This window comes from Hippoglossus hippoglossus, chromosome 10 (assembly GCF_009819705.1).
Source record: "Hippoglossus hippoglossus isolate fHipHip1 chromosome 10, fHipHip1.pri, whole genome shotgun sequence".
In the NCBI taxonomy this organism is placed as follows: domain Eukaryota; kingdom Metazoa; phylum Chordata; class Actinopteri; order Pleuronectiformes; family Pleuronectidae; genus Hippoglossus; species Hippoglossus hippoglossus.
In genome coordinates, this window is record NC_047160.1 from 15062862 (window position 1) to 15085556 (window position 22695).

The window sequence follows — 22695 nt, forward strand, 5'->3', positions numbered from 1 at the left end:
CTGCGTGTGCGTGAGGGACCGACCATGTTAGCCTGTCTGATGGTTGAATGCATGGCTGCCTCTTCACGCTGGTTAAAAGTCAGGGAGGGAGCGAGAGGAGGAGGGCGGAGAGGAAGAGAGTGAGAAAGGGAAGTATGTAACCGCACCGACGTGAATTACAGGGATGGACGGAGAGCGGGGAGCAAAAAAAAAAGAGAGAAAAAACCCAGGATGGATGGATGGCTAAGATTGAGATGTGAGAGAAAGAGTTAAAGCATTAATGGGGGGATCATTTGGGGCTGATGATAATTGAGCACATGGCTTGAGTTTGTAGGGGAGGATTCCCAGAGCACTGACTCGTCTTCATGTGTGTGTGCGTGGCTGCACTTTGGAGACTTAACCTCTGTCGTTTCTATTCCGAGGGCTAAGTAAAAGTTTTTAGACGCCTTTCAGCGTGATCTGCTGTCGACAAAGTGACTGATGTAAATAATAAGAGAGTGTGCTTTATTGCTTTAATGACTTATGACTGATTAATGTGTGTGTGTGTGCCAGTGTGGGTTTGTGTTTAAGAGCAGCTGAGTGCTCCTCAATGCCCCTGGTAGTGGCGCTAATGTGTTAATTCATTACTGCTTGTATTCAGTTGCATTGTGTCAGAGCTGTGTTTTCCCGTCTGTGTCCTCTCCGCTTCATAAAAGCCGATTATCGTGCATGTCGCCGCCGTTCCACCCGTCCTCTCCTGCCTCTTGACCTCCTCACCCCTCCTGTTGCCTGCCTGCGGGGTGCTAATGCAGGGGAGGAGGGGAGGGAGGGACAGAGGACCAGCTGCCACCAGCCACAGTGCTCTGCTGCCTGGCAAAGGCGCCCACTCCAGCCCCCTGCTTCGCTGGGCCTTCTGGCCCCTCAGGGTGGAGGGGGGGCACCAGCCTCATGCCACCAGCCCCACCTGTCCTGCCCCAGGCCCCCGATTAGACACACACACTCACACATACACAGCCACATATGTATATTAGCGCAGGATGACCCCCAGAAAATGTCAACTCTCCATTGACTTTATCTACTTTAACTTAATGTACTTAAGTTAAAAAATATTCTATAGTTGAAGAATCATTTCAGCTCACAGACCTTAAACTAATCCTTTGTTTGACTTGGAAACATGGAAATAAAAAGTTTTTGCTTTGCACGCTTACATGCTCCCAGCTAAAGGCCTGTATTTAAATGCAGCTCCCTACACACACACACAAACAGATTTCCAACACACGCACAGATTTCCTACACACACACACACGCACACACACACCACCCCTCCTCGGATACACAGAGGCACTTTGCTGTGAGGCGTGAAAGAGCGAGAGCTAAGTGAGGCCACTCCAGAGCGCTATCCTCTATATTGATTTCCCATTATCAGACCCCAGTCCCAGTGGAGTCATTAGTGCTGGGATCAAACAGACAGACAGAGAAGGAGACTAATACCAGTCACTTACACCAGCACGGGGAGATCACCTTACTTCCCTCAGGGTAAGGAAGGCCAGAGAGGAGCAGAGGAGGAGAGAACTCGAGGAAGGGGGGGGGAGGTAGTGGACGGACGAGTGCATCGGGCTAACAGATGGAGACGGCGATGTGTAGAGAGAGGGAGAGGGAGAGAGGAAGAGGAGAGAGGTGGGGTTTCTCAGTGGAACGTTCATGGGCAAATGATAGACACTCTTTGATCACTTTATTTGACTGTTCTTTGTCTCTGGCAGCAGATATGTCTCATTTTCTCTGTTCGTCTTTGCGTCACTCTCTCGCAACCGGGTTCGCCTTTTGTTGGGACTTGATTCAAGTTCTCATGTTGCCGCAGACGGGTGACTCTTCTCTTCGTTCAACCTCGTAAAATGCAGCCGATATTGCCCCTCGTCCTCCTGTCTGTCAATAATTTTATGATAAAGATGCAGTGATGAATGGTTTTCATGTAGCCAGCAGCTGTCCCCCGCTCACCAGAGAGAGACAAAGGGAGAGAGGGCCGGAGAGAGAGAGAGAGAGAGAGAGAGAGACACAGGGAGGAAAGAGTGAAGGAGGAATATGAAATGTGAGATACTCATTTTGGTCCCTTGCTTCATAATTTCTGTGGATTTATTTATTCTCTATGGATTCAGGAGCAACAATGAATTCGTAGTATGAATCAACACCATCCATCTTATTCACTTCAGCCTGCCAGTGAGCCCTGGAAGTGGCGTTTCGGCTTTACTGCACACACGCACGGACGCACACACACATACAGACACACAAACACACACCCATCGACATACAGTATCACACACACGCAGCTCAGATGGGGGTGACCCTGGCCTGACCCCCCTGCTGACCCCCAATCTGTTCCCCAACCTCACACCATGAGAGACCGGGGCACACCGGGACATGGACACACACTCAGAGACACACACTCACACACACACACATTGGCATATCGCACTATGTGTGAGCTGATGGATATCTCCTCAGACAGTACCATGTGTGTGGGCAGTGTGCATGTGGACAGCGTGTGCATGTGTGTGCAAGTCTAAGTCTGTGTAGTGTTGTACCCTCTGCCCCCTCCCACTGGTGTTAATTGATTCTTGGTGTGCTTTGCTGATTGGTGTGAGGACCCCTAGAGGCGGGCCCAGTCTCCGCCGATGCCCCCTCCCCATTGGGGTAGCACCTTTTGTACTCACAAACACAGCAACAACAACAGAAACACATGTACAGTTATACAGTACATGCCACGCAGATATTGTGTATGGTATCTCGCTCTTTATTTATATATATATATATATATATGTGTATATATATATGTGTATATATATATATATATATATATATATATATGTATCCACAAATTGTTCCACATGTGCTAGTTGTGCATGCACATGTGAGAAAATACACGCACAGCGACACACTAATGTCTTTCAGGGGGTTTTCACACCCTAGTAAAGAGGAAGCTGGCTCGCTGACATGAGCAGATTGTGGATCATATGAGATGATCCACGTAGAAAAAAAAATCAGTGTCTTCGAGGTGATTCATGAACAATATAGGTGGGCATAGGTGTGTGTGTGTGTGTGTGTGTGTGCGTGCATGTGTGTGTGTGTCAGGGAGAGAGCCAGAAAGACAGTAAGAGAGATGAATCTCCGGTTATTAATTTCCAGCCGCGGCCCCTGGGTGAGATGTTAATATAGGGCTGATTGTGACTAATTTCTTATTAATTGCCATCAGCGATTACACAGTGGCCACTAATGTGGCTAATTTGTTGAAATGAATTTGGTTTTCTGAGGCATTTTAATTGCTGCAGGTGGGCAGCGTCCTCGGCAAACTGCAGCTTTCATTTTTTTTCCAGCTGGAAACTTTGCAAGTTGTGCTGCTGCTGCATGTGAATCGTAGCCTATTAGTATCCTATTATAGTGAGTACAGCATATACCTATTACTGTAATGGCGTTTTATGTTTATAGGCTACAGTTTGTCTGTGCAAATTTGTGTGTATGGGTCTGCATCTCTGTCTGAAGACAAGCTCACAAACAAATCTGTGTTGTATCTTTGTAAATACCACTGATATCTTATTCATCAGGTTTATGCTTCCTCCCTCCTCCATATATCTCTGCGTGTTCGTGATCATTGCAGTGGGGACGGAGGGACGTTTAAGTTGTTGCCTTTGTTTGTTGAATGTTTATAGCTTCCGTTAGCACAGTCTCAACGACCACTGAGGAACCAGTAGATACAAAATCCAAATCCCCCTATAAAAGAGGAGATGCCCTCTGGGCAGCCATAGCTCATAGTTGGCCTGATTTAGTGGCAGCCAGGAATCTGGGCTTGAATAAAGACAGAGCGAGCGAGGGCAGAGTGGGAGAGAGAGAGGGAGAGAGGGAAAGATAGCTCCCCGTGTGATAAATAGCCCCAGCTCTCTCTATTGCATTAGCCGTCCGGGCCGATAGATTGCGAGCCCAATAGACCCAGACGTATGCGATTGGTTTCTCATATAAAAGTTGCATATTAAATTCCTTCACAGGACTGTGCCCCTCTAGCGTGAAGGAGGGAAGGAAGAAATGGGAGTTAAAAAAGCAGAAAGTGGAGAAAGGAATGGAGGAGAAAGAAAAAGGCTTTTTATGAGAGGTGAAGACAAAGGCAGAGAGTTGGGGGAAGCCGGAGAAGAAGGGGAAAGATAATGGCAGGAGAAAAGTAGCTTGATGGTAGAAAAGACAAATGGTGATGTCATGTATTTAATAAGTCCGTGGATATTGGGCGATGAGTGCGACCATACGTCCATTTAATCAGTATTGCCTCCCAATGAAGATTTCTCTCTCGTTTTCGCTCACTCCCGCCTCCTCCTGCTCTCAGCCGTTCTCCTCATGCTAACGACCTCTCTAATTGTTTCCAGGCTCATTAAGATGCTGATGTTTTAATAGTAATTAATCCGTCATTTGCCTACATGCAAACGTGGGCCACTGAGGTTTGTTCTACACTGTTTCAATACACTGATAATGCACTAGCCGAGTCAAAGGAGACAACATCCTGCTAATTTAGCTCATCACTGTTAATTGGTTGTTAAGTGCCTTTAATTACCACGCAGGCTCTGGGACCTGGGTCGGCAGGAAGAGGGGGATCTCCCTGATTGTCGCTGCCGATTTGATGGATCTTGTCTGAACTTTGAAAACTGGGAGAAAATGACCAAACCACTCGAAAAGAGACACGCGCTGACCCCGTATCCGTTTTTCTACCCGCTCTGTTTTCTCACTCTCTCTGTATCCTTGTTTCCCTTCTTCTCCTCCTTCCTTTCCTCCCTTCCTCCTGTCCCTTCCTCCATCTCTGTCTCACACCCCATCTCTTTCTCTAGATATTATTAACTCATTAAGTTTTTTTCATTATTTTTAATAAAAGATGAGTTATGGCTTTAGCCTCACTGTGGCAGCATCCCCCCACACCCTCCTCCTCCTCCTCCTCTCTCCCTTCCCCTTCAACCATTTGCTCCCTCCCTCCCTCTGCCCCCCCCCTCCCCTCGTTTTCTCGCTGTCTCCTCGGCCATATTGCGCCTCCTCCGATACGTTTGACCCCTGATCTGCTGTTTCTGACCTCGGTGTTGCTGCTTACAACCTTCTGTCCATCTTCTTCGCTTTCGCCTCAGCCTCTCGCGTCTATCAATCATCTCTCTTTCTCATAGCGCTGAGCAGTTTTTAGATGGCATTCATAAGATTTATGATTCACGATTCTCTCTTTTTCTGTGTGTGTGTGTGTGTGAGCGAGAGAATGGAGAGAAAGAAAAAGAGAGAAAGAGAGAGACAAAGAAGGACAGAGAGAGAGAGTGAGAGTGAGGGAGGAGGCTTGTCGATGACACAGTTGAATAATGACAATATCTATGATTGATAGCTTATACAGAGCGAGACGGGTGTGTGCACTGTGTGTGTGTGTGTGTGTGTGTGTGTGTGTGTGTGTGTGTGTGTGTGTGTGTGTGTGTGTGTGTGTGTGTGTGTGTGTGTGTGTGTGTGTGTGTGTGTGTGTGTGTGTGTTAGTGATAGAAAGAGAGTTTATATGTTGTGTTTCCCCCCCGCATTAATCTGATGTTAAAGAAGCAGTGATTAATGGTTTTCATGTAGTTTGAGCTGTAAGTGGTCACTCTGGAAAAGAGAGGGGGGGAGAAAGAAAGTGGCCAAAATTACCAAGGGACACATGATGTTTTTGTAGGAATAGAGGGAGTCGGTCAGATGAAAGCATAATAAATGACTTTTAGTTAGAAAGGACAGTTGTTAACCACACTAGCCATGAAGCCATGAAAACCCTAAATGAGATATTTACTGCGTCTGTCGACACTTTCTTCACACTGAGGCAGATTTATAAAAGCCTTTTAAAGGCACTTAATTGGCACATTTGGTCTTGTCACTCTTTATTTTATGTTAATACAATACCCACATTTCCATGCATGGAAATGAAATTGTATTATTCCCTTTCTAACGTTACTACAATAGTGATGTGGACAAAATCGTCAGCCTTTTTTTTTTCTGTGCAGGAATGTATCTGACATCAGTCGAAACTGAGTCTAACTCGAGTGGGTGGCTTTCAAAGTTGCTCACGGTGGAATCCCTTCTTTGTGTGGGTCTACGATTCGGCTTTACTTGCTGGAGAGATGAGTCACCAGGCCCGATAGCTCACCTGCTAATCCGACCCCCCCATGTACTGAGGCATGAGTCCTCTGCAGCAGCTGCAGGTTCGGTCCGACCCGTCCCATTGCCCACGTTCATGCTTAGATTCTGTCCGAACAATAAAATATCTTAAAAACACACATGAAATAGCTCTGCATACAGCATTAAAAGACATGGAGATGACACTTTCCCGATATGGGTTATAATTAAATACCTTTTGGTTTAGAGAAATGTCGGACTGTAAATGTAACACACTCTGTCACAGTGATGCCACAATTTTCAGTCCTAATAATTTACCAAACCATGGTGGATGATCACCAGGGGGCATCTGTGCTTCTGTTGGACGACTGAACACACCACTCGCTCAAATCCAAACAAAGTTGAACTCTGACATGTGAATCTGCAATTGCCGGCTGATGAATGCACCTAAAACTGGAAATGCATGATTGTCCATTATGTGGACTCCAGTAGAAGCGAATGGAAGATGAATATTCAGTGGACAGAAGTATAATGGGACTGTACCTCTACTCTGTTGATGCTCTCATAATAGCTTTACACAGAAATTAAGCTTTACAGCAGACAAGGTGCTTCATGAAGTCGCAGTCAAATCAGCTGTTTGGCTTCATTTTCATGCTCAGTATCATTCGGTTACTGATGTAAAATCTAACATCCAGTCATGTTCATACAAGTGTACTTTGAGCAGCTGTAGCGGCTTAGGCACGTTCTCGCCACCACAGCTCCGCCTCCGCCTCATATGATTTAGGGTTTGGTCTCCTGGTTTTTCTAAGCTCTGATGTTCATACATCTTTGCGTCTCTATAGTGTGTGATTGGTGGAGTAGTTCTCCCTGCTAGTTGCTGCTCAGAGCCTTTGAGAGAGCTGAGTCTCTTCTGACCCAACTGTGTAATCATTTGCTATAGAATGATTTGATGCTTAAAGAGTCTCTAGAACTAGAACTGTGTATATTATCCCTTACATTTTACAGTGTAATCTCTGGAAATGTGTTACTTCCGATAGCAGACAGAAATGGAACTAGTTGAATCTTAGAGTAGATATGGCGACGTGAGTATTGATTAAAATAGGTTTAGATTAGTCTAATCTGTTGATTTCTCTAACGTGGTAACATTTAGCTCAGCCCCTGCCGTATATAAAGTGTATCATATGCCTCACTTGCCTCTGTGCAGGCAGACTACATCGGGAGTTTATGGGTTACTCACGCTTTTCAGCCGAACTTCCTGACGTTTTCCCCCCAGTGGGCCCGGGAACCATTATGCGGTCTGTTGGGCGTCACCAGGCTCTGAGCTCGGCCAGCTCAGATGCTGTCGTATGGATTCAGTTCATAAGTGAGTGGGAATTGTCCCTATGCATAGTCAATTGAAGAGTCCATGCTCTGGGTTAGTTACCGTTTCCAGAGTCGTGTCTTGACCAGAGGTTTGTTGGGGCGCCACCTGTCCGCTGCCGTCGCGCTCCGCAGTCCCTCAGGTGTGTGTGTCGCCCCCAGGTGTGTCAAGTTGTCCACTAAAAAGGGAGAAAACCTCACCCAACCATGTGTAATGTCAGTCTTTCCAAACTACCTTGCTCTACGCTTAATGCTACACCTCAACCCAAAAGTAAACAAACTTCCTAATGGGTCATAACAACGTCCAACTTCTTCCAGGGGAGCTACTCACTGTGAGGCTCTGTAAGGCTGCTTCTTAGAACTGACATGAAGGTGGAATGTTGAAGAAACTAGTACTTGTGTAAAGTGCTGCGAACGGATTGAGCCCAGTCTACATCCAGGACATGGTCAAACCTTACACCCCAGCCTGTCCCATCCACCCTGCATCGGCCAATCGGCTTGCTGCTCCCTCACTGCAAGGGACAGCTAGCCATGCAAAATGGCTGTTTGCTGTCCTGGCTCCCAAATGGTGGAACATTGACATCAGAACAGCAGAAAGGCTCGACATCTTCATCCGCAGGCTAAAGACACATCTCTTCTGACTACATCTTGGTTAAGAAGATGATGTCTAATAACCATCATTGACTCTGGTGTTTATATAAAAAAAAAACAATAATTGCACTTACATGTAGCACTTTGTAGTTGGGCTTTTTTGAAGCTTATGTACTTACATGATTCTTGCTGTTCTGGGTTTGTACCCCCATGGTTAAATGCACTTATTGTAAGTCGCTTTGGATAAAAGCGTCCGCTAAATGATATGTAATGAAATGTAAAAGATCCATTTTCAGCTATAAACTACACTTGATAAGTAAAATAAAAAAAGATTACAAAGATCTGAAATCAAAAATTGACTCAACATGTATGTAATTGCTGTGAATACAAATGTATTCGTGTGGTTTAGCAGGTTGTACACTTTCTCCCATCACATGTTTCCAGCTGGTACCTGGCGTTGATGTATATTTTTATATCCACTTCTATGTCAGTCCTCAGAGGAAATAGCTTGAAGTATGGAAAAGGTTAAAGTGGCAATAGTTTGAGGCAATGTGTGTTGACAGCTGTGATGAAGTGTTTCCAATGTACTTGGACTGTATAGTCTGAGCCGCTCATACAGTGTTCACTGCATCATCCAACAAACCCTGATCATACACGGCCCCTTTTTAATACCTTCAAAACATGGCTGCAAATGTTACATTGTCCATGTAAGCTGCTCTTTATTTGTACAATATGGTCATTTTTAGAGGAACATTTCAAGTCTCAGATATTATATAGTATAATACAATATATACAGTACATTTGCAGCTTCATGTCATTGAATGAGCAACAGTAAAGTCAAACTCTGGAGGCAGCTACGTTCTTCAAAACCGACGCATGACATTAGCCTGACATATGCTCAACATTCAAATGTCATACATTTTAACACATTCAAAAAGTCCATTCATCACGTTCTCCGTTCCGTTATCTGATGTTGTGAAACACCCATTTGTTTAATTAGAAGTCTGTTTGCTTTGTCAACGTTGTGATACTTTGTGTTTCCACTGGGGAGCAGTCTTGAGTCAGTTAAACTAATTGTACTTCATGAGATTGATGAGCGGCGAGTCAACTGGCTGGTCTCAGTCTTCCAGAGCTGGTACACTAACCACAGTTAGTTCAGGAGCGTGTCAGGGCGGCACGTGGTCGGATGCAGTGGAATATGTGTCTGTTCCACGTCGAAGCATCTCGGATTGTCCGGTCCTGGACGGATCGCGTCCGGCTGTATCTGAGCCGCTGATTCTTTCCAATGAGGTGTGGAGCTGCTGACGCCCGATTCTCTCCTGTTTTTCTTTGCTACAGTGTGGACACAGTGACTGCTAACAGAGAGAGACACACACATGAAGAGGATCAAAAGTTTGTCTCCCTGTTCAGAAAATAATTGTTCCCTTTATCGTTGTTGTGTGTGTGGATTAGGTCCTATACTCTTGGTTTGGCGATTTGTTAGTAGTATCAGCTTTCACGTATAAGGCATAATCGTAGTATTGGTAATAGAGTAGTTAAAAGTTATGTAATAGGCTAATACTGTTTTTAAAACCCCCAATTCCCATAAATTACAATTTATAGTTTTTGCTGCTAAAGGAACAAATAAACAAAAATGCATAAACTTTTAATGATTTGGTTAATGTAGGAGTAAGTGCGACACTGAAACAAATATTTCAAGAGGCGTTTTAAGGTTCACAATAAAACCTGGTTAACAGTAAATTCTCTTTTTCGCTCACTGACTTCACTATTAACTGCAAAGAAATACTTGATAACATCGTAAAGTTAGACGTAATGTTTCCTTCCTGCGAGGGGATTTCTCCTTTTGTAAAGACATGACGAATATCTTGTGCATTTTTTCTCAGTTCTTACGACTCTGCTTAGTTGACATGATGAATTTTGGTGGCGTTGTGTCGTGTGATGAAATATGTACACGCACGCGCTACATAAATGAACAGATAATTGTGTGTCGGCACAGGATGGATTTTTGTGCCAAATGCTACAGAGCTGTGTGGCCGTCTTTTCCGTGTATTGGTAGTGAAACAGAACAAACGTCTGCTGTAGTTTTATTGCTTTAACTAATACCTTCTTACTGAACATGCATAATAAGCTAAATGAGGCATTTGTACTGTTGGTAAAAACGTGAACAAAGAAACAAAGGCAGGATGTGAAAGTGGATAATGTGTCTCCTCTGCGCTGAAAGTAGATTTCTTGGCCTAATGTGCATGTTGCCATATGGCCTGATGCACCGTGGATGTCACTGCTAGGATCTGGGTGTCACAGTTCATTTGTTGCTGGGCAGACGTGGTGTGTGTCTGGTGTGTGGGGATGTCAGTATGTGTATCTACTTACCTGGTGTGTTATGTGCTTCTGCCGTGGCACTGAAAGCTTCCAAATAGAGGGGCTGTAAATCTTCTCTTGGTCCATCCTTGTGTCTCTCTGGTGTTTATTTAATTTTTTTCCCTCCTCTGGTTCTGTGTTGTAACCACAGCATCCACCTCACCAGCACAGGCTCAGCACGACCTGAGTGCAATAAGAGATGAGAGAAGACACGTTTGTTTTTGTGCGACTCATTGGATTCTGTGTTTTGTAGTGAAACTTTAATTTAGTGCAACTACACACTATGTATGTAGTATGAGGAGTCACATCCAAGCAGTTTAATGCATCGATCAGTGCCTGTTTTTGGTGTTTTTCAGTTTACAGTATGTGCCTCAGTGGATCGAAATATGTGTTTCGGAGCATTTATAACACAATTTCAATGTGAAGCATCATTTTATGAAGACGTTTTTTTTTATCCGTCTGTCTGTTAGTTAGCAGAATTACGCACAAACTACTGGATGGATTAGTATGAAACTTGGTGGACTGATGTGGTATGGGTCAGGCAAGCACCCATGAAATTCTGGTGCGGATCCAGATTAGTGATCCAGGAACTTTTTATTTTCCCCTTTTCTCGAACAATGCGAGATGCTGTGTTTTTTTAAGTATTCAGAGAATAATCCATGGATCTTGATGAAAAGAATCAGGCATGTTTAGGGGATGGATATTTATGAAATTTGGTGCAGATCCAAATAAAAATCGTGATCTTTACATTTGGTTTCATAAAGGGACTGTTGGGCGATACGCTCTCTGATGGTCTATCTTTATATGATGATTTGTTCGCATTCCACTCTCTGCCTTGCAGACAATGTACATGGTGGCTGACAGTTTACCTTTCTTTGCCATTGACATCTGTGGCAGTAGTGCCATTTGCAAACTGGATAGTTGCTGTGTTTGTCCTGCTGTTCATTTCTTGAAGCATGAAGCTTTGATCTGTTAGACCTGCTCTGCACGTGGGGGGAGTGTGGCCACACAGCAGCGTCACCTCTGTGAGCTGCTCCCTGCCTAAGATGGAGAGAAAGAAGAGAAACGTAAAAACTCAAGATACTGGGGATGAGAACATATGATGAAATCACACCGGTTGCACTATTATGTTGGACAGAAATACATGTCTACTCTTCGATTAAACCAGTTCTGGAACTCCACTTATATTAAGCTCAACATTTACTTGCATACGTGAATCTCTGTCTGCAGCTTTACCTGCTGTGATAGTGGGAGACGGCTGCCGGCTCCTCCATCCACTGTAAACAGGGCATCGACATCTCAGTAGGTGGGCATATGCTGACCTGAAGTCCCTGTTGAGGGCTCCATAGAGGATAGGGTTGAGGGCTGAGTTGGTGTAACCCAGCCACAACACAATGGAATATGCTGGGACTGAGCTCGGGTCTGGGTGCTCCTTTAGGCCCAGCACTGTGAACAGGATGAAATAAGGCAGCCAGCACACAACGAAAGCCCCGATTACTGCAGCCAGCGTCACTGTGGCTTTGTGTTCCCGCAGAGCCACCGCCGTAACACTGGACACCACTGTGGTGCTGGTGGAGGAATTGTTCCTGCAGTTGTAGTGAGTGATCCAAGTGGGTCGGGCACTGATGATGCGCTTGGCCTGTGCCCGTGCGATACGGAGTATTTGAAGGTAGGTCCAGCACATAGCCACCAGAGGCAGGAAGAACGTAAGAAGACAGTCAGTCAGTGCGTAGGGTCTGTTCAGCTCAAAGCGACATTTGTTCTCCGAAGCCCAGGGCCCACGGTTCTGCACTGTCCCATTAACTGTGTTCCACCCCATGTGAATGGGCAAGAACGACACGGCCACGGACACTGTCCAGACACTGGCCATGGCCACCGCAACTCTCCATGGCAACACCAGCGAGGCATGTCTGAGAGGCTTGGTCACCGCCAGGTAGCGGTCCACGCTGATGGCCAGGAGCGTGAGGATGGAGGCGGTGCACAGCATGACGTCCATGGAGATGTAGAAGTTGCAGAAGACGGGGCCGAGCGGCCACTCGTCGTTGAGCTGGAGGAGGGCGGAGAAGGGGAGGACCAGGAGGCCGAGCAGCAGGTCCGTCACAGCCAGCGACACGATGAAGCAGTTAGTGAGGCAGCGGAGGCGTCGAGAGGCGCAGACGGCCAGGCACACCAGCACGTTACCACTGACAGTCAGAAGGATGAGGAGGGACAGGGTGACGCCCAGCATCACTTTTGACCACATTATAGCTGGAGCTTCACTGGAGACGCTGAGATGACGTCATGGCCAGAGCTTTGTGTTTCCTTCTCAGTTTTACATAAGATAAGAGGTCGTACTTTTTACAGAGGAGGAATTCACATAATAGGCCTTAAGCTTATATATAACCTTCACTAAGAGGGTTTCTGTGCTCCCATTTGTAAAGTTGTCTCAATGTCTCCATGGTCATACGAGACATAAGATCACATCCATGTGTGATCTCTCCGTCTCTTCTGTCCTAGCCACTAATTTACTTTACTGCTTTCTGTTCTTGTTTGGCCTTGACTCTTCAAACCATGGCTTTCAACTCTCCCGTCACTCAACTCCACCAGTTCTCGCACTCTTGACAATTATTTATCCAGAAACTCTTGCAACAATCTGGTTGATCAACCGTCGTCTCTTGACAAATGCTGCCACTGAGTACTGAGGATCAGCGCCTTGCAGATGAAACGTCAGCGATGGCTGTCGATCAGCTTCCTGTGAGAGGGGCTGATTCATAGTGGTCCATGTCATCACCCTGGCCTCAATACCATCTTCTATGGCTGTGGTGACACCTAGTGGACTGAGAGGAGAAACACAGGTGGTCATACATTTTTTTTTTCTACAAGTTGACATATTGCAAAGCTATAAATACATCTAACAACACGGACCTCTCTCTTTAGTTTTATACCTGTAACTTTAAAACTGTTAAGCTACAACATCTGGTTAAAATTAAGAGAAAAATATCCTTCTTGATAAATTCTTGTGTGTTTTGCGCTTATGATTCATGAGCTGTCTACAGCTTAAATGTGGCCTTTGTGCTTCTTTTTGGATTAATACAAATAGATTAAATGATAGATTATAGTGATGAACTGTGTCCAAAGTATTACTGGATAAACTCTCATGAGCTGGAAAATAAAAGGAAATTAAATTACAACAAGAAAAAGTTATTCAGGAGCCAGTTCTTTGATAGCTGATAAAACTAATAAATTAGTGACTACTGACAGAATGACTCAGTTTGGTGGAAGCATTTGAACAAAAATCTGCCTTTGGAACAAGAAAACTCTTGATTTATGTTTGACGTTATAAGTCAGTTTATTGACTTATGAAGTTTTTTTTTTTTTATCACAACCACCTTAAGCTTGTGATCATACCACACCAAATAAGGCTGTAGCCACAGAAGACATGCGTGTATTGAGTCGAGCAGGTGTAAGTTTAATCACTCATAAGTTCAGCTTGTGATTTGTAAGATAAAGATTGTGTTATTCCTTTTTCAAGACTTTTATAGTCTCACGAAAAAGTTAATATATGTGAATATGAATTAATACAACTTCACAATTATGTATTGGTTTCTTGATAGTCCCTGCTTGATAGTCCCTGCTTTGTATAAATCCAAGTATTTAATGAATTTAACATGCACACACGCGCACGCACGTCTCCATGACTTCAGAGGACATTACATTGACTTGCATTGATTTCCTGGAGACTAACTCAAATCACAACCATAGTCACTACTTGCCAAACCCTAACTGCAACCTAAACCTAACCTCAACATAACCTTAACCTTACCTTAAAACCATCTTCACCTTAAAGTTTAATGATTAACGTTATGGGGATAAGTTCCCTTATTGTCACTGCATCAACAGATTTTGGAACTCATTACTGGAAAACACACACACACACACACACACACACACACACACACACACACACACACACACACACAAAACCTCTGGCTTTTATAATTGCAGAGTTGTGAAAAAAACATTCTTGCACGTATGATCTATGATGGTAAAGAAGTCAATACGGACCACCATAGTAATAGTTCACACATTATATATATCATACATGACATATATGAATGTATCTATGGTTATAAGGGCTAGACCAGTGTTTTCTAATGCCTGTTGCTGTTAACCATGAAGGAGTTTGTTATTTATAATGTTCATTTGTTTCATAGCAGCCGTTTTCTGTATAAAACAAGCCAGTATCCAGCAGTTTTAACAGTCAGTGTGGCTGCAGAGTGTCTCTCAGAAATCTGCTGCAGCTCAGGGGATGTTTGCACTGGTTTGGACTTGGTTGCAGTATTGTTAAATTTGATAACAATTTGAAAATGCTTTGGAACAATACACATGATATATTTCTAAATGATATAATTTGTAAGAGAGATGGACATCTTGCGCCGAGTAGGTTTGGATGGTGAAAGCTGTTCAGTCAAATATGACTAGAGTATATTGAATACAATATCAACCCATGAATATGTAAAAAGGCTTGTTTGTAATCTATGTTTTTCTCATGAAATACTTCAATATTTGATCCATACTGTTCAAATGTTTGTGTCGTACCCAGTCCTTGTCGACAGAGTCACAGTGCTTTGTGTCCTCTGTGAACTCGTTCAGTATTGGCACGAGTTCTCAATGTGTGCCTGGTGGAATGAGGAGAAGTACCTGATAAGTCAAAGTGTGGAAAAACATGCGTTTGCGTCAGTGGGTGGTGGGTAATGTTTGCTCGTCTATTTTCTAACACTGTAATGGATGTCGGGACATTTGCCAGACTTGGTCCAGAGCCACTCACTTATCACCTCAAAGAGAGAGAGAGAGATGTCAGGAGATGGACTCCCCAGCTTCACACGAAGACGACAAGAAAGAGTGACAGAAGAAGATACAACGAAAAGGAACCCAGAGAGAGAGAGAGAGAGATACAGGTTTTGATTAAATCGAGGTCCAGGTAACCTAGACCCCCCCCCCCCCCCCGGATCTAATCTTTAAACTCTTCCAATCTTCAGTTCTTTTATTCTGTGGACACATTTTTGTCACAGCCTCGCTGCTTTGAACTATGTCCAGAGCAAACACTGATAGCACAGCCACTAACGTATGAAGTGCAGCTCTCAAGTGCTCGCGACGCCTCGGTCTGTAAAAGCTAGAGTGAGTCCGAGGCCACATGTTTCAACTGTTTTCATCATCAAAATATGTCTCTCTCACTGACACACACACGCACACACACACGCACACATGGACATACGCACGCGCACATCAGTTGGAATGAAGTTTGGCGTGGATCCAACACGGGTCGGCGAGGAATGTCCACATATGGTCACAGGACAACCTTGTCTCAACCCTGGGACTTAATGTATACAAGGGCGTGTGCATGTGTCTGTGTGTGTGTGTGTGCACGTGCACGTGCGTGAGTTTGTGTGTGCGGTCACACACTGTTATCTGCCCTCTGTTAAATGCATTAGTTCCTTTTCCCATGTTGCAGCAAATTTGTGTGAGAGCACAACCGTATTCGTTTCCTGTGTTTATTTTTGCATAAACATTTATCTTTTAATAAAACCACATTAATATACAACCCTGCCCCCTCACTTATTGAGAAGCACAAGACATTTTCTTAATACATGCAAGCATGCAAACGAGTCGTGTCGCAGTACAAACTACACTTCATTCAAAAGTCATTCACCTTAATGTTGAGTACGCGGGATGCAGCCGTGCGGTAAATACAACATCGGTAATGTACAAGTGTGCCACGTTATTTCTGACCATCTGTTTTCTTTCACAAACTTCTCATTAGTCGTTCCTAATGGAAAACGATGGTGAGTGTTACTGCATCTGTGTATATAAGCGAAGACACCCATGTGGATACGTGGGCACTTGTAGGGCTATAGTGTTAAAATTGTCAACTCATGAATGAACATTTCATTCAAACTTCAGTAAGTTGCTTTTAAATCTGATTTTTATTTCTTTGTTTTGAACTATTAAGTCTCGGAAAAAAGATGAGTTCCAGTGCAATCTGACTCTTTACAATATGAGTCAATCAGAAAGAGAGACCTGGACAGCATCTACTGACAAAGAGACCAATTTTCTATATTATACGCTGTCTGTGCATTTGAATAACCAGAAGATTCACAGAGAGGCTATATTCAACTACCCTTTCCTGAAAAGTGTATGATAATTAAGATGTGTGCTTCAATGTGGATTATGCTTGTTTAATGCACCAAAACAAACTTGTCTTAAGTAAAACATTAGCCAACTGGGCTACTGACCTCAGTGAGACTGAATGTTCATCTGCAAACAGTGTAGCTATGTCCCTTTGTTGATGCTAATAGATAATATTAATCCGCTGTCATTAATAGTTGGAGCAATGTGGCATCAAAGGTGAAGTAACTCTACTCCAAATCATCACTCTAGGTAACCTCCAGAGCCTTCAAGAGACAGCTTGGTGTTTTTCTTCCCAGGGCCTCTCTCACCACAAAACTTCTCACTAACTTTTTCCTCTCTATTTATTTATTGTTGGTCCAACTGTAAACCCATGATGTTCTTTTCGCTTCACTGTGTGTTATACCAGTCTCCTACAGCCATGGTCTGGTTCAACAATGGGGTGAGTTTCATTCGGGTTGTGCAAAATCATCAGACAGTCGATCAGATTTGAGCGCACAGGAAGAGAGAAGCGCACTGCAGCCACTAAAGGGATAGTTCACCCAAAGGTTCATTCACAATGCCGATGGCTGGGTGGTGGTTTGAGTCCGCAAAACACTTTTGGAGTCTCAGGGGTAAACGGTGTTACAGCCAAATCCAATACAATTGAAGTGAATCCTGACCACTTCTTCAAATGTAAAAAAAAAACAAAAAAAACATCTGGGATACGGACACTTGGACGACATCACAGGAGCAGCAGTATGGAGGCATGTTGTGTTTTTGTCTGTTGTTTTTTTTTACGTTTGAAGAATTGGTCACCATTTACTTCAATTGTATTGGATTTGGCTGCAATACATAGTGGTGAGTAGATAAGTAGTGAATTTTCATTTTAAGGACATTTACATTATAACGTGTGTGTGTGTGTGTGTGTATATATAATAATATATATAATATATAATATAATATATATATAATGCTCAGTTTTTGTCCTTTTTTTTTATTAATGAAAAATAAATTCACCAAATGTTTATCTTAGCTTCTTTTCTCATGAATGAAATTACTGCATGTTGACGTCACAGTTATTGTTTAATACTGTCAGGGTCTCATCTTGATTGAAAAAAGGTCATTGACAAACATATTTGTTGTTGGTTTTTGTTTACAAAATAAACACTAATGGCCGTGCATGACCACAGTTCCACACAACCCCCAAAAAATACTTTATGTCTTGGTAATGGATTTTGAGGACTGTGATGAGTGCTGAGTACTGTGTTGTCCACAGGATGTGAAGGTTGCTCTGCTTTCAGGGGCTTTCTGCAGGACAAAGCTGTTTCGTGGCTTTGTGGTTTAGAGGACAGTGCTTCACAGGTTTTTCCCCAGGACTAGTCGATCTGAATATCTGAGGTGACACGGAGCACCTGGTGGACACAACAGGGATGAAACAGGTGATTAACTTTGAGGAGCTCCTCGGTAGCTTCCTCTCTTTGTCTCCGATCACCCAGCACAAAGAGATGCAAATGGGCTTAATTTTGCCCCATGTAGATCTTCTATTAGTCGGTAAATGGCTGGGTGCAAAGAGCCTTATTTGGGTATTGAGATTGAAGCGCAGGCAGAAAAGAACTGGTCGGAGCTCAGAGATGAGTAATGAGGTTATTTGCCGCTCAGCTGGGACCCGCTGTCTGAATTAAAGATGGTCTAAATAGCAAGTTCTCGTCCTGCGTCTTTTTTTGTTTTACCCGCCAGATGTGTCTTTTAGGAAACGGATGAGTAATTTTTGCTCTTCTTCAGCGCCATTGGTAATCACAGTAATCTTGCGTATTAATGCAAATTCAAAGATATGTATTTGTAGATGTTTACGCGGAGTCGGGGGAAATGAGTCGATCCTTGGCTCTCAAGTCACAGAAATATTGAGATGAGCTCTGAATTGCCGGCAGGTGTGAAATCAACCTTTTTTATTTGGTTGCTACAGACTAGTCAGGATACTTGAGATACACTCATTCATTCACTCATTCGCTCATTCATGCATTCGTTCTGTCCTCAGTTGGTGCATCTGCCACCTGTTGGTCCTAAGCTGACGCACCAAACCAGATCCCTGGTCTCTGCGATCCTGCCGCAATGTGTCCACACATTAGACAAATGCAAATGTGAGAGTGGAATTCTTACAGGTATTTAGAAGCGGCGGCTCTTTTTATTATAGATTTCCACCGGTAAAGGGAAAGCAGGGGATCTTCAACTGGTATCGGGGTCAATACACATGCATTTAGCGGCGACTGCGGCACTGAAAAAGCAGACAGATGTTGAAAGCAATTTCAGAGCAACATAATGCAATCAGACGTTTGAATGCTTCATTTATTCTATTCTAATTCAATTGAGCAGCAAGTACTTGGCTCGTTCACTTCCTCTGCTTTTGCAAAATAATCTATAGCTGTCTGCATTTTTGTGAATGTGCCGAGGTCTGCGATTGTGTGTGGGTGTGTGTGTGTGGGGGAGCTCTGGGAGGATATGAATGTGGTGGGGGGCTCTGGGTGGATACGTGTGTGTGTGTGTGTGGGGGGGAATCTGGGTGGATATGAATGTGTGTGTGTGTGTGTGCGCGTGGGTGTGTGCAAGTCTTCCTGTTTGTCTTTGCTTTTGTCCTTGACAGAGAGACCCAGAGAGACACTGGATAGAGAGGGAAGTGGTCTGGGATGGAGGTTGCTTGGTAACCGCTGTGTGTCCAGAGCAGTGGAGGGAAGCTGTGGAATCTTGACAAAGCGTGAAAACACCACAGACACACACACACACACACACACACACACACACACACACACACACACACACACACACACACACACACACACACAGAGCGACAGACACGTCCGCAGACAGGGGGATCAGACACATAAAATATGTATAGACGCCCACAGCATGCGTCGCTGTGACACACACACACACACACACACATCAACCGACTTGTTTACACAAACAAGTTAAGGTCACATGGTCGCGATGGATTGCCCTCAATATGTCAGTCTCGCCACACTTTCTGTTATGTCAACAAATCGAAGCTCCCAACCACACCTCAGACCTAAGAAGCACTTACATGTACAGACACAGAGAGCGTTGCATGGAAAAACACACAATCAACACTTTTCCTGTCATATCTCACAGTTGCACTTCTGAACTGCTCATACAGTTCCCTGACCAAGTCATGACACCTAACCACATCCTGTCTCCACACGAGCGGTTGATTCTGCTGATGCAGACGTTGCAGATTCACTTTGTGATGTGGCTGGGTTAATCCTCCCAGATAACCATGTTTAAATAATGACCTGCGACATTTTAATGGTCGTTAATGTCCATTTACCTTCTATAGAGGATATTGCCATCACGTCTTGTGATTGACGGTGTTCTTGTCCAGGTTAATTCCTACAACCAACAGAAACACAAGGCTGCAGCAGTGAAAGCTGAATGTATAAAACAAATTACTGATAGAAATTAACAGCATCACTCTAATGAACCATGCATACTCCATACACTCTTCTGTAGTGTAAAATGAGGGAACAAGATATTATTTGTGTTAGTGTGAGATAGTGGAAAGTTGAAGTTAAAATGTAGAACTAGAAGATAAGAAAGAACTGAAGCAAAAGACAAATTTGTTTCATTATAAACACACACACACACACACACACACACACACACACACACACGTTTGAACTTCTGTCTTAGTGAGGACACTCCTTACACTGACCTTAACCATCCAAACGAAATGCCTAAACCCTAACCTTAACCTAATTCTAACCCTTAAACCAAGTCTTAACCTGTCCTCACTTTGCAAAAATGTCACGTACACACAGACGCAGACATGCCCACGCACAAACACGGAAAAAATAATCTCACTTCCTCATTTTCTGGACTGATTAAATGACCCCTTTGTATATTTGTCATTGTGCATAGTTGACATGCTCGCACCAGACTCCGGATCAGACTCTGGACTCTCTCCACAACCACACACAAATATATCTGAGTTAAGTTATAACACAAATCCAAAACAAGACAGAAATTCAGAGCAGCAACTTTTGATTCTTTGAGCCTCACAGCGCACGCACGCACGCACGCACACACGCAGACAGACAGACAGACAGACAGACAGACAGACAGACACACACATACACACACAGACACTTCTTTACCACATCCTTTACTTATAAAATAGATGCAACAAAAGCTGTTACTGACGACTGCATGATTGAAGAGAATTAAAGTATATTTTCATAGATTTAAATTCTAGGGCTTATCGATTATTTGACAAATATTGAATTACTTAAATTCCCCCCCTGTGACTATTCTCTGTAATATTCTTGCTTGGCTGCTGAAATGTGCATCAGTGAATCAGTCATTGGAGTGGAGTTTAATGATACTCATACGCCACAAATGTACAGCTGGAGCGACAATGGAGTACAACTCATGCAAAGGTAAAACATATTATATATGTTTTTTTAACCTACGTAAAGTAAGAATTGATCAACTCACCTCAGGGCTGCTTCTGTCCTTGTGTGACGACTGCCCCCGCCGCTCTGCTCTGCTCTCGGAGTGACGACAGAAACAGTCTCGCTCACCAAGTGTGTGTGTGTGTTTGTGTGTCTAATGAGTGTGTGTGAGTGTGTGGGAAAGAGAGGAGAGAGAGAAAGAGAGAGAGAGAGGGAGCTCCACTGACTCACTCAGCTCTCTCTCTCTTTTTCTTTCACTCTCCGTGTGACTCCTATTGTTCTTCTCTTTCTCTTTGCTAGTAATTTGCTTTTGAAATTATTTTAATAGCTCCTCCATTCTCTTATCATGCCGTCGAACTTGCATGTGCCAGCGGCGGCGATAAAGTGGGTTCTACTCAACAAACACTGGCCTTTGGAGACGGGGCCTGTATTACCTGCATAATCCAAGCAACCAGTTGCATTCAGGCCTAATGGAATTGCTGGCAAATACGTCTGCTGTGTAGCGAGGAGAGACGCGGGAGGGAATGGCTTTTCATGCAGGCATCTTTTCTTTTTTTTTGTATTTAAGGTTTTTTCTTCTCATGCACACACTCATGCCTCCGCTCTGTTTACGCTTTAATAATTGAGTGTTTTTTTCTGATGGCTGCCTGGATGGCTTTGGAGGTAGATCTATGAGAACTGGCACCAGTTTCATAGGAGTGATGTCAGTGACCCCGATGGGTCACAAAGAGTTATAAATCCATCTCTATTTCTGGTGCAGCCTTTTACTCAGCCTTTGTATCTATTTTCATGTGACCTGGCTGGCCCCGCGCGTGGCTTCGCTTTCCTTTCCAACGTCAATTTATCGTCTGGCCTTCAGGCTAACATTCATAAGTCATTATCACTTCTCTTTTCATACCTTTTGTTCGTTTTTGCCTCCCTTTTCCTTATCGCTCTCATTCTGTCTTTGGCTCTGTCTCAGTTTCCAGAGCCCTTGTTCATATCTTAATCTTTCTTTGTCTCTCTCTTAGTGCTTTTCCTCCCGACCGTCCCTCTGCCTGCTGCCTCTTTTTATTCCCTCATCTGTATGTTGCTCCATCTTTTGCTCCATCTTACATTAGTTCTTTCTACACACCTTCTAGCTCCACCCTGATTTCTCCTTGTGAGTCACAGCAACAATGCCCCAGTTTTGTTCCACGTCGTGATAACATATCTCTCTTTATCATTTCTTTGTTTTGTCCTCGTCTCCTGCTTCCTTCATCTGCCTGTCTTTCTCCCGCCCTCCCTTTCTAATGCCCATTAATTCTGTGACTGAATTTCTGAGTGTCACATGCACACACTGAACTTGTTAACGTGTCTGGGCTCACCTCTCTGTCAGTATTAAACCCACAGTGTGTTGACACGCCTCCCCTCTTGTTCCCATAACAACAGAATGTCTTGTGATGTTTCGGAGTTGTGGAGAATACCTGCCAACACTGGGTCTTCTGTGTGGCCATAGCTTGTCTGCCTCTGGGCCCCTGTGTGAACAAGGCAGTTGGCAGTGGTAGCTCACATGGCTTTGGCATTTGAATATAAATAGTTTATATGTGAAGTTTAATTGTAGCCAGTCTAGGTCAAGAGTGTGTTTTTAAAAATATTCATCATGTCTCGCTAAGATAAGCTGAAGTCATTCCAGGAGAATAAATCAAAAATTGAAAAAACG

At 43.8% G+C, this 22695-nt stretch overlaps 1 protein-coding gene across 2 annotated transcripts; it reads right to left on the bottom strand.

The window, feature by feature from the left end:
* Positions 1-8749: 8749 nt before the first annotated feature.
* hrh2a (histamine receptor H2a) lies at positions 8750-13087 on the bottom strand. 2 transcript variants are annotated; one of them, XM_034598628.1, is made up of 4 exons: positions 11641-13087; positions 11274-11445; positions 10417-10587; positions 8750-9398 (listed from the first exon to the last, which is right to left on the bottom strand). In XM_034598628.1, exons 1-3 carry the CDS (start codon positions 12644-12646, stop codon positions 10578-10580), a joined length of 1188 nt encoding a protein of 395 aa, XP_034454519.1. In that variant the 5' UTR covers positions 12647-13087; the 3' UTR covers positions 8750-9398; positions 10417-10577. The 2 variants fall into 2 exon arrangements, with proteins under 2 accessions (XP_034454519.1, XP_034454517.1); XM_034598626.1 differs by having other exon boundaries at positions 8750-9401.
* Positions 13088-22695: the final 9608 nt, after the last annotated feature.